The sequence below is a fragment of the Artibeus jamaicensis genome, unplaced genomic scaffold (assembly GCF_021234435.1).
Source record: "Artibeus jamaicensis isolate MK-2021 breed Jamaican fruit bat unplaced genomic scaffold, CSHL_Jam_final contig_414, whole genome shotgun sequence".
Lineage (NCBI taxonomy): Eukaryota > Metazoa > Chordata > Mammalia > Chiroptera > Phyllostomidae > Artibeus > Artibeus jamaicensis.
In genome coordinates this window covers 6,122,355-6,135,119 of record NW_026521822.1, presented here as the reverse complement: position 1 = coordinate 6,135,119, position 12,765 = coordinate 6,122,355, and the positions used below count along the sequence as shown (strand labels likewise).

General features: G+C 34.5%; 1 protein-coding gene across 15 annotated transcripts in view; it reads left to right on the top strand.

Moving 5' to 3' along the window:
- The window catches only part of DGKH (diacylglycerol kinase eta), a 215,304-nt gene that overhangs the window by 118,847 nt on the left and 83,692 nt on the right, over positions 1 to 12,765 (top strand). For 14 of the 15 annotated variants that reach the window (XM_053665422.1, XM_053665419.1, XM_037131674.2 and 11 more), the window contains exons 7-12: positions 5,424 to 5,530; positions 6,181 to 6,306; positions 9,088 to 9,190; positions 10,477 to 10,636; positions 12,371 to 12,479; positions 12,609 to 12,748. In XM_053665422.1, the coding sequence (XP_053521397.1) occupies positions 5,424 to 5,530; positions 6,181 to 6,306; positions 9,088 to 9,190; positions 10,477 to 10,636; positions 12,371 to 12,479; positions 12,609 to 12,748 (745 nt within the window). The remainder of the gene's footprint in view (positions 1 to 5,423; positions 5,531 to 6,180; positions 6,307 to 9,087; positions 9,191 to 10,476; positions 10,637 to 12,370; positions 12,480 to 12,608; positions 12,749 to 12,765) is intronic. The other variant, XM_037131755.2, reaches the window with a different exon arrangement.

The window sequence follows — 12,765 nt, the reverse complement described above, 5'->3', positions numbered from 1 at the left end:
AACTATCTATAATACTATTACTAGCTTTTTTTTTTCCTCTAATACAAAAAATTCTTGAGTAATTTAAGTATAACTTTTTATAATTAAATAATAAAACAGCCACAGTTTTAATTCATTTTAAATGATAAGATCTGAGAAATGTCATTAATTCAGCTACTTAAAATGACACAGCATAGTGGTTAAGAGTGGAGCTCTGCACTCAGCACTCTCTTGATTCCAGTTTCACTTCCAGCCTTTCATGTTGTAACCTGGGGAAATAGTCTAACTCATTCAGACTTTTATTTCCTCGTCTATAAAATGGGGATAATAGTCATTTTTATTTCATAAAACCTTATGGAAATTAAATGAGAGAATACATGCAATAAACCTACTTTTCTAGTCAAGTAAATTATAGAAATTTTAACTATGCCTCATAAGAAATGTATCAAGGAAAAAAATAAATACAGATTGCATCATGACCTGGTGCATTAAAATAATAAAAATGAATATTTAGAAGAGACATGAAACATTTTTTTTAATTTTAAGAATGATTGCAAACAAAGCTATAACTGGCCTTTATGACTTTAATAATATTAAAGGTTTCCTATAGCTCTGAGTAACTCTTGCCAGCTCTGTGACAAGTGGCATTATCTTGAAGGTCTTCTTACTATTACTGTCTAGTCTCTCATCCCCAAAATGCTAAAACTGCTATGAGGTACTCTGTGGCACCCATATGATTTGAGAGTTACACATTATTAAATGTATTTGTTTAGAAATTGAGATTGATAGTGGGGTGACTGAATATTTTTCTAAGCATTTTAAAAGAAAAATGAAAATTATACCAGCTGCTGAGAATAAGAAACTTTAAAGTCTTTAAATAAATTTGTTGTTATATTACTCAGTTAATAATGAAGTCTTCCTGAGTTTTTAAAAAGTCTCTATTGTGCTTTTAAATTACATTGTTAGAGGAATTTATGGTAGTATTCCTTTTTTTTTTTTGCTGATCAAAATCATAAATCTACAGCTTTTTGACTATTAGTATTTTTGGAACTGTAGCAGAGGTTTTAAAAATCCCAAGGGTTTTATGAATATATAAAAAATTACATTCTTATTTTATGAGAATATGGGTATTTAGGATATTTTTATTGTAATCACAGTTAAACTTCAGGGAAGCCCCCCTAATCTGAATAAACTACCTGCTTAATAAAACTAAAGCCACGGAATGCAAGGGGATTCAAGTTATAACAGAGATACAAATACAAGAAAAATTTATTCAACAGTGACAACGAAAACCTCCGTGTTAGAATAGAATCCAGCTTCCAGTGCGTGCAGCCTTGCTAAATTTATTTCATCTGTGCCTTTGTTTGACACAATGAAACAAGGCTGTATGGATTCATTCGTCTTCCAGGTTTGTGTTGAGTAATGACTAAAATTATTACTTTGAAACCTTTCACATATAAAATATATGAAAAAATAGAAGAAAAAAACTTTCATAAATAATCCCCTAAATCAATTGAGGTTGTTAATTGTAATTTCAGAGCATAATTATTCTTTATTATTTAAATAGCAATTTAACAAAAAAGTTAAATGGTGATTTTTTTAATTAACAGTATCAAATATATCAACTTACAAATTTTATCTTAACCATGATTGAATACATAAAGACTCATTGTAGAAAAGGCTGAATAAATATTAAAATAAAAAATCATAATTTTGTTATATGTTAGTATATTTTATAAGTCTTAGAGTTTTAAAATAATGGCTTTACAGGTCAGGGGAAAGTGCTTCATTTCAGAATAACTTGTTTGGAGAAACTTAATTGTTACCTAACAAAGTTAAGGTGCCTGTTAATCATTTCCACTTCTTAGTGACCATAATTACAGCCTGGTTTCTGTTGTTGTTGTTACTGTATATTAAGCAACTTTTCAATTTTTGAGAATCATTTTAAGAAGCCCTTTATTATTACAAATCTGTGGTGTCTGTTTTTAATATGCTGCTTGATTTTGAGTAACAAAATTTTAAAAAGCCATGAAATTATACCCTATTGCCCTTTTTTACTTCTTTGCCTCTTAGAAAGTAGTTAATTGACCATTAATGTCAGGTACTTCCTTGTACTTAAAAAGCAGTCTGGGCATTATGTTGCAGATAAAATTAAAACTAGGACCACGCTTTTGAGCAATATTGTAACAGATGAAAAGGCCTAGAGACACTAACTAACCATAGTTTTAAAATAGTCACTTGTATTGGAACAAAATGCTCAAATTGGTTTTCAAGCTAAGCTTACTTCTAAGTGCTCTTTTTTACAGTATTTATCAGCAATAAAATTCAATTCAGTAATTACTGTAGTCTGTGTGAAGTCTGTGCTGTAGTTACAAAGTCATTTATCACAAAAATAGTATAATTTCTAGGAAAAAATTTGTGAGTGAACACAAAAAAGCATGTAAATGAAACATTTCCAGTTTGTGCAGATGGGGAAAACCGGGTTAGTGTAAGTGACCATTTCCATATGGGCTGTTCCTCATACTTGAAGCATTTGAACATTTGACTGTTATACATACTTGGCTCTTTAGTTTACATACTACATTACATTAGGTTTTCCTAAAAAGAATGGTGTGTCAGCCATCATTTCTAGTTTATTCATGGCTTACTGTTAGAAATTCAAAATCATGTGAAGGGGAGCCACCTTACAATTAGAATTTAGCAACGGTTACCATATTATTAATATTTCCACTGAAGTGATCTCTACTTTTAACCATTTATCTGAAAAGTCAGAAACCTGTGTGACATCAGAATCCACTAACGTTCGGATAATTTGTGTCCTTAGAAGGATAAGTTTAATGGTAGCCAAGTGGTGATTTTTATAAGCAAGGGTTAATTTTCCAAACCTGTGGTTTACTTGTTTTTCATATCTGTGCTGCTTCTTTTATGGCTGTTTCCTCTTAACTTCTCTCCCTGTCTTTTTTTTTTTAACTCGGTATTTGTATATATTGCAAATGATTTCCAGAATAAGTCTAAGCTACTGTAGCCATATATAGTTACAGAGTTTTTTTTTTTTTGCTTGTGGTGAGAACTTGTAACATTTATTCTCTTAGCAATGTAGCAACTTTTAAATATACAGTACAGTGTTACTAACTAACTATAGTTACCATGCTATATATTACATCCCCACGACTGACTTATTTTATAACTGGAGGTTTGTATGTTTTGACTCCCCTTTATCCATGTTGCCCACCCTCCCAATCCCCCACCTCTAGCAACCAAACTGTTGTTCTCTGCACCTGTGAGTTAGATTGTTGTTTTTTATATTCTACATAAAAGTGAGATCATATGGTATTTGTTTTTTGTCTGACATTTCACTTAGCATAATGCCCTCAAAAGTCCATCCATGTTGTCTCAAATGGCAAGGTCCCATTTTTTTATAATTGAAAAATATTCCATATATCTTTCTCACATTTTTTTTCATTCATATATCAATGGATACTCAGGTTGTTTCCATATCTTGACTATTGTAAATAATGCTACAATGAACATGGATGTGCAGACATCTTTTCGAGTTAGTGTTTTCATGTTCTTTAGGTAAATACTCAGAAGTAGGATTGCTGTATCATGTGGGAGTTCTGTTTTTAATTTTTTGAGTAACCTTCATACTGTTTTTCATAGTGGCTGTGCCAGTTTGGATTCCTGGTAACAGTGCACAAGGGATCCCTTTTCTTCAGAACCTCACTAACCCTTGTAATTTTTTGTCTTTTTGCTAATGGCCATTTTAGCAGGTATGAGGTGATATTTCACTGTGGTTTTTGCATTTTACTGATGATTAGTAATGCTAAGAAACTTTTCATATACCTGTTGGCCATCCATATGTCTTACTTGGAAAAATGTCACTTAAGAGATCCTTCTGCCCATTTTTTAAAACAAATTGTATTTTGCTATTGTGTTATATGACTTCTTTATATATTTTGGATATCAACCTTTTACCAGATCTGTGATTTGCATTTACTTTGTCCTCTGAGTGGATTGCATTATCATTTTGTTGATGGTTTCCTTTGCTGTGCAGACACTTTATAGTTTGGTGTAGTCCTTCTTAGAGCTTACAGCCTATTCTTTCTTCTGGTAGTTTTATGGTATCATCAGATCTTACTTTTAATTCTTTAATACAGTTTGAGTTAATTTTTGTACATGGTATAAGGGATAGCCCAGTTTTATTACTTTGCATTTGGCTGTTTAGTTTTCTCAACATAGTTTATTGAAAAGACTGTCTTTCCTTCATTTAATTTTCTTGGCTTCTTTGTCATAAGTTAACTGACCATACATGCATAGATTTATTTCTGGGCTCTTTATTTATTGATCTATATGTCTTTTTTATACCAACACGATACTGTTTTGATTATTACAACTTTATAATATACAGGACAGGATAAAAGCAGGTTTACAGTTGGGAGCACATGAGAGAGAGTTTCTTCTTGAAGTCAGGGAGCATGATGCCTCCAGCTTTCTTCTTTTTTTCTCAAGATTGCTTTGACCCTTTGGGGTCTTTTGTGATTCCATATAAATGTTAGAATTATTTATTCTAGTTCTGTGAAAAATGTCATTGGAATTTTGATAGGGATTGCATTGAATCTATCTGTAGATTGCTTTGGGTAGTATACGCATTTTAACAATATTAATTCTTCCCAGTCCATGAGCACAGAATCTTTTCATTTGTCTGTCTTCCGGTTCTTTCATCCATGTTACATAGTTTTCAGTGTCTCTTATTTGTTTTGTAGGCCCCTTCATGGTAATTTAGTGGGGGGAAATAACGATTCCCCCAGCTAAATGATTCCCTCAGCATATAGTGAGAACACCACCTCATTATTTCTTTCCTCTATATTTTCTTGTGGGCATTCCAACACAGTACTTGGTGGCCCATCTCTGTGATCCTTGTCAGGCTATTTCCCATGGTTCCTGGAAAGTGTCTTGACATACTTGCAATTCAGAACTCTTTTGAATTACCTCATTGTTTCTCTTAATGGTATTTGCACACTTTTTAAGTTTCAGAAGCGTACAGCTCATTGGATTTTCACAAATTAAACAGGTTTATGTAATTAGCACCCAGTAAGAAATGGATGTCACTAGCACCCATGTTTTACTGAGTTGTGTTTAGTTCTCTGTGTGTCAGTTGTTTCCTTTCTCCTCAAGAACCAATTCTTTTGTGTTTTTTTCTAATTTTCTTTTATGACTAAATGGAATCTAAGTAGCAACTCATAGCGTAATAAAAGTGCTTCTTGAATACATAGCCGTGTTTGCTTTATAGAATACCATTACTATTGTTGAAGAGTAATTTGAACTTTTTAAGATACTGTTTTCCTTTCACCCTCCAACCCTGTAAAATTTCACACTGTGATTTCCTTTAATCATTTGTCGAAAAGTACACAAGTATGTAGAAATGGTCTCCTTTATTTTTTTAGTATGTAAATTCAAGGCTCACAAAAGGTGTGCAGTGAGGGCAACAAACAACTGCAAATGGACGACTCTGGCCTCCATTGGGAAGGACATCATCGAGGACGAAGATGGAGTAAGCCGTGTTCTATCTCGGATCTCTTCCCAGTACCTCTTCCCTTTGATTCGCTGTCCAGTAGAAAATAATGACAGATTTAGATGGGAATATTTACTCTTACTATTAAATGGAAGAGTTTGGGAAATTATGAGTTTTTATTTTCAATTACATCCTGTATGGTTCCTTCAGCTCTTAAACTTGAAGGGAAATGTGAATAGGCCCCAGAGTGGTGTGGGGCTGGCGTTGCTGACCTGGCAAATGAGGATGTCTCTAAGGCTTAGTTCAGCTGCCTGCTCAGATCTTGACTTCTCAGACCTTGGGGCCTCCTCTCAACTGTGCCCCCACCTTCAAAATCTTGCCTCCATTGTACCTTGCATAAACGATCTGATAGCACTTTGTGATCACTGTAATATGGTGCCATTTATATTCCTTTCTCCTCAACTGTACTACAAATTCTGAAGGCTAGAGATTTAGTCTTACTTATCTTTCTACCTCTACAGTGCTTGGGGCATAGTACATGCTCAATAAATGTGGAGTAAATGAGTGCGTGCCATGATGATACATATTATTTGATTCACAGAGTAAGAAATTATTGTATAGCTTCCCTGGGGTAAGAATGGTGTGCTCCACAGTCTTTAATTTGACTGTCCTTTATTCCTGCTGCACAGGTGGCTATGCCTCACCAGTGGCTAGAGGGTAACTTGCCTGTAAGTGCCAAATGTGCTGTCTGCGACAAAACCTGTGGCAGTGTTCTTCGTCTACAAGATTGGAAATGCCTTTGGTGTAAAACGATGGTGAGTATTTTTTAATTAGCTCCTGTGGTTTAGAGGCAAAGTATTTATGACCCAGCAAAGCCTGGTAGCACATGTACCCACTGTAATATTTATCTTTTTCAAGGTGTTACTTTTTCAAATACCCTTTTTGTAATACTTACTCTTGTTATATAGTTCTTTTGTCTAAAGACCTATTCCCTGGTTTTATTGTTTTTCATTATGCTTTAGTCACCCTCAGTGGGTTGCTATTTCAGGCCTGTTTTACTATGTGTTATGTATAGAAAGCCACCAAATTTTGACTGGCATACAAAATGTAATTTTGCTACTATCCTGTGGATGTTCTCTGACAGAGTACTGAGTTAAGTAGGCCATGTGTTAAACTCTTCATTTAAATACATATTTTAAAGCTTTCTTGCTTGTGCAAGAAAGAGGAGAGAAGCACACTGAACATAACATGGCACCAGCCAGTCTGTGCTGGACCGTGTGAGGACTGGGCCTCTGCACGCACGTGGGCAGTCAGAGCAGGACTTGGAGAGTGAACCAGGCCACACAGTGAGTGGCGTGGGGACTAAAAGATAGTAGGGCCAGGAGGCAGTAGCTGTGAGTGCTTATCTTAGCACTGGGTGATGCTCTGCTACTGTGACAGAGATTGCCTTGCATTGGGCCGATTTGTCTTGCTTTAAGTCTTGTACTTCAGCTGCCCCGCTCCCCATCCCTCCCACCCAAAAAAGGGTGGGGGAAAAACATTGCCTTCAGTAAGTATGGTGTCGATCAGCAAATGTAAGAGATGTGTGATGTGTTGGTTTTGTATTGAGATTGATTCCATAGACCACAAAGGAAAATAAGTCCTATAATATTTTACTCAGGCCTAGCAAGTAATTTGTGTTTCCTTTTCATTTTTAAATCAAACATGATTCTCTTTGTCCTTTTGTTATTTATTCTTCATCAGTTGCCTCTTCTTGTTAGCCATGGGCATACTTTTCCTTTCTTTTATCCCATTTAATATATTATAGACTATACTAATATAGACTCTCTCTCTTTGGAATTTTGGTGTAACCACAAACCCTAAAACCCTCTTTTGCCATTCCTTAATTTTAAAGGAGTGCTCCCTAAGCAAGATTTTCAATTTCCATCCTACCTAAGGTTGGGTTTGGCAGGGGTGAGGGGACAACCAGTGATGTGTGTACCTGCTGCTAGTTCTCTTGGGGTCTGAGTCTGTCGCTTCAAGAACTTCAGCTGGTTTTTAAAGGTCATGTGTAATGAAGTATTTTTAAAAGTATTATATAAATTGTCTTCACCTGCAGTATATAGGTTTCTACTTGTATTTAGTCAATAGTTTTTAAATTTTACTAACTTTAACAGTGAAGGTAAATTAGTTTTTATATTTGCTCACTCTACTCACCTTCACCTTTAAAAGATTTCGCTAATAATATTATTACAGATTATAGAAGAGAGCATTCTGGAATGTCTTTTCCCTTTTTCTTCCTGGAAGACTTAAATATCACCTTACTGTGGAACCGTTCTGGCTCCACCCTGCCTGTTAGATGTGTGGGTCTCTGAGCCACCCCTTCCTCTGTACTTCGTATGCACTCTTATTTATCTGTTTATATATTGTCTTGCCTTTAAAATAGGAGTTTCTACCAGCAGAATATTGTCTAAACACAGTCATCTAAGTGAAAAATCAGATCAGCTCCACAACCTTAATGAGTCGACTCCTAATTTTTCCAGTTGTTGTTACTCTCTAGACATAGTTTTACATTTTCTGTAAAAATAGCGAAGGTACAATTTTATCTTCCACCTTTCTCATTTAACATTATTGTGTTTTTCAGTTTTACTCTATTTTTTTCCTGTTAAAACTATCTGTGCATGCTTGTTTTTGTAAAATTATTTTGGATTGTTATTATAAATCAAATTAGGAAACTATCTAAAATTAGGTCATTAGCAGAACAAGAATTACTATTACATTTCAGTTACTTTCCCAAAAGTTTGGATAAATGCATGTTTCATTAATATGCCAGTTATCTAAAAGGACTAATGAACTATGCCATACTAAATGTTTTATGAAATATTGAATATCTGCTTTTATTGGTTAGAACATAAAGGCTTTGGAGCTAAGTATATAAAGTATTAAAAGTTGCTTGTGTCCCACTTAATAAGTAAGTTAACGCTGTGTTTTTTGTTTTCAGTGGTATCTGGAGTGACCTTGAAACTTTGTTTCTACATTTACTATGTAGCCTATGATGTACAGATGAATATATGATAATAGGACCTTTTCCTTTTCCTTACGAGGCTATAAGTCTAGCTGGGAATATAGGCATGGATATACTTGTAACTATAGTAACATGAAAATATTATAAAAGAAGTGTGAATAAAAAGTTACAGGATTGTTACAGAAAGAGTGGATATAATAATGATTTTATTTTCATTAATTCTGTAAGGATTTCATAAGGTAGGTGTTGTCAGTTTTTGTGTTTTCTTAATGGACAGCGATACTGAGGCATACTGGTTAGTTTCTCTCCCTTCCTCTGCACTTCTTTCTCTTCTCACCTCTTGCCTTGTCTTCACAAGCACTTACTATATCACGAAAATAAGCTATGCAGACAAAATCAGATTCCCATCGCTAAAATGATTAGCCCATTCCTTAGAAGCATAAATATTGTGCCATTAAAGTAATTTATGAATTACTGAACATTTTGTGATATAGTTGATCCTTAATTTATCAGTTACTTAGATACAATTTACAATATAACTAAATACTGGATTGTTTTTATGATTCTTAAAAGTGTATTTGTTTGTTATTAGGTACACACTGCCTGCAAAGACTTATACCATCCTATATGTCCACTTGGCCAGTGTAAAGTGTCTATCATACCTCCAATTGCACTAAACAGCACTGATTCTGATGGTATGTAGCAGCAGTGTATGGATATTCCTGGTATATCGAAAAGTTGATGTGTATATTTATTTTCCTAAAATGAACAGAATTGTAACTAGTTACTCTTATCACTCTTTATATAATAAATCTATTTAACTTGCTGAACAGTACATTTAATTTTTAAGAGAACATTAAAAAATTAACATAGCTGTAAACATGTTGGTGAAATTGCTGTGTATAAGACTTTTAGATTGTACATTTAAGCAAATAAGATCATCGTTCTGTGCCAAAATGTAATTTGAAAAAGTAAATTTCTGTAAATGTTTTTATTACTCCATGAATCATGATCTCTTATTTAGAAATCTGTTTTCTTCTAGTTTCTTTTTTTAAGATATTTTATTTATTTATTTTTACAGAGGGAGAAATGAGGTAGAAAGAGAGGGAGAGATACATCAATGTGTGGTTGCCTCTTGCACGCCCCTTACTGGGGACCTGGCCCACAACCCGGACATGTGCCCTGGCTGGGAACTGAACTGGTGGTGATCCTTTGATTCATAGGCCAGCACTCAGCCACTGAGCCACACCAGCCAGGGCTGTTTTCTTACAGCTTCATTGCAGGAATTTATATTACTATAAGTCAATTCACTTTTTCTAGAATCTTACAACTTAGTTCTAAGTGCTGAGGAACCCATTTACAACACTGGTTTGGGAATAGCGTATTAGTAACTTTCTTCTAAGCAAACCATATTATGAAAGGCCTTTACCCTATATTATCAGTGTTTTGCATTGATAAAGTACATTATGATTTTCAAACATTTTGTGTAAATTATACCAATGGATCTTACAGGTATAAGGCTATAATATAAGCCTCTAAAAAATTGATTGAAAAAAAAACCTGTTCTATTAAAAGCCCTCCCTCTGTAAGCCGTGATATGTCATGGTTCTGTTATAAATTTTAAAGTATTTGCTCAGGTCTCATCAAGGAGCAGTTAAAGTATTTTATAGCAATGAATATGAACACAAACTATGATTGGTTTTTCTTATATAAGTGTGTTAAGGCAGGTCATATATCTCAAATTATCTGTGATTAATACTTTTATAATATTTGTTATAGTTTTTCATTATAGAGCATATTTTAAAAGATAACATATATTCTCGGTATGTAAATAACAAACTATCTCCATTTTGTTGGCTAATTTTTAACTTAATGAACATAGTTCTTTATTCTTATGAATTTCTCTTCTTTTCTCTGAGTTTTTGTTAGCAGTTGAGGAGAGAAGCTGTGTGTCCTGATCTTGTCCTGTGTTTTCTTCCAGGTTTCTGCAGAGCAACGTTCTCATTCTGTGTTAGTCCTCTGCTGGTTTTTGTCAATTCTAAGAGTGGAGATAATCAGGGAGTCAAGTTCCTCCGACGATTTAAACAGTTACTAAATCCGGCTCAGGTGTTTGATTTAATGAATGGAGGCCCTTATTTAGGGTAATTGATTATTGATAAATCCCTTTTGAGTGAAATGGAGCACTGAACATGAAATATGCCTGGCTCTCCAGTTCATGACAGATGTCTCCAGTTCATCTAGACACCTCTGTGTTGATCTTGTTACTCCTCTCTCTCTTTTTAAAGTTCTAATTATAAATTTAACACATTATGATATTTGTGTAACTGCCTTACGTGCTAAAAATAACAAAATTTGTTTAGAAAATGTTTTACACTATAGATTAAACAAGCACTCACAGCATGCTTAGCTCTAAGACAGATAAATGTGTAAGTATAGAAATACAAAATGACCTCAGAAAATGATTTGTATGGAAGGCTAGTATTGATTATATATAATACGGTCAAGTACTTAACCAAAGCACAGAATTGTCGTGGGTCTGTAAGTCAGTTTCTCAAGGATTTCAGACTCACTTCATACAAATGGCAAAGAAATACTTTTGTTAATTGTTTCATCTATCTGGAATGTCATTTAAATGTAAAATCTGAAAAAAAATGAAATAATATTTTCAGTGAGAAGAATATGCCTTGAGGCATTTTTCCGTACATTTTTTTGTGGGTGTACATGATTTACATTGATCGTGTCATTTGAACCAGAGCCCCGCCATCTCTGTATGGTTTACTTATGCCAACTCAGCTTTTCTGTAGGGTTCTCATCACCTTAACTCATGAACATGAAAGTAGAAATGGGGATTTTTAAATGCTAATGCCTGAAAAGGCCTTCTTTGTTTTGTAATTTAACACTTTCCTATCTTCTATATCTCTTTCTGTGCTTTTTTTCACTTCTGTTCCTTCAAGAGTCTTCCTTCTCATTTCCATTGCCTTTTTCTTACTAAGTTCAGGCCCTTCTGGTCACCTGGGTGTGGGTCTTTTTCATGTGTACCCTGCTTCTTTCTTAGCTGCTTAGACATCCTTGCTTTCTTTTGTTTGGGTCCTGGCATTTCCTTATGTGGCCTCTCCTCTCACCTTTGTCTCTTCCATTGCTTCGTCACCCTTTATAATACATCTGTTTAATAATCCTTAATAATTCCAATATCTTATATTCTTGACATTGATTTTTTCCCACCAAAGGCAGTCTCTTTGTTAAACTTCTTGAGATTGTCTGTATAACATACTTTTTAGATTTTCCACAATACTTGAGTTATCAAACGTACATTCAGGAGGTAGGATATGTCACAAGTTGAGAGGAAGAAAGATAGAAGTAAAGGGATTGGCCTGAGACTCGGAGAAGAGGAGGAGGAAAAACAGACAGGGAGTACAAAAAGTGATGCATTGACAAGGTTGGGTGGGTCCCTGTTAAAACCGCCTCAAGTGCTGCTCAGTGCCCTAGATCTCCCACTCCTGGTTTATAATTAGCTGTGCTTAACGAAATCACTTAGTCTGGTAATGGAAAGAGAAAAATCACTGTCTACCATCTCATATCACTTACTTTTCATTCTCTTTCCTGGGTTCCGCTTCCTTTGTTTGTTTCTTTTCCCATTTCTTCCTTTGCTTTTCTTTAAATTTGACTCCATTTCTACTTACAATCCCCTTTTGTCTTTGTGATTCAGAGGTTTGCTTGAGTTAAAACTATACTTAAATGAACTTTATAGAATAATTAGTATGTAAGAGTTCTTATATTTAATTTGAACTTGAATACCAGTAAATGCAGAATAACAAAGAAATAGGGAAAGTGAATTTTATTTATTTATATTAAAATAAAATACTTTTTACTTTCAGTTTAAGATTATTCCAGAAGTTTGACAATTTTCGGATTCTTGTTTGTGGAGGAGATGGAAGTGTAGGTTGGGTTTTGTCAGAAATTGATAAGCTCAACTTGAATAAACAGGCAAGTACTAATTGTTTTCATTACTATCTAACATGAATGTATACTCACCAGCTCAGCAGAGATGTGTAGAACTGTAATAGCCCCTTTTTCTCACCCTGCCTGAGGCTGCCTTGTTGTGCTCTTTTCTAGTGTCAGCTGGGAGTGTTGCCTTTGGGTACTGGAAATGACCTTGCCCGGGTTCTTGGCTGGGGAGGTTCATACGATGATGACACCCAACTTCCCCAGATACTAGAGAAGTTGGAACGGGCCAGCACCAAAATGTTGGACAGGTAAAAGTGAAATCATT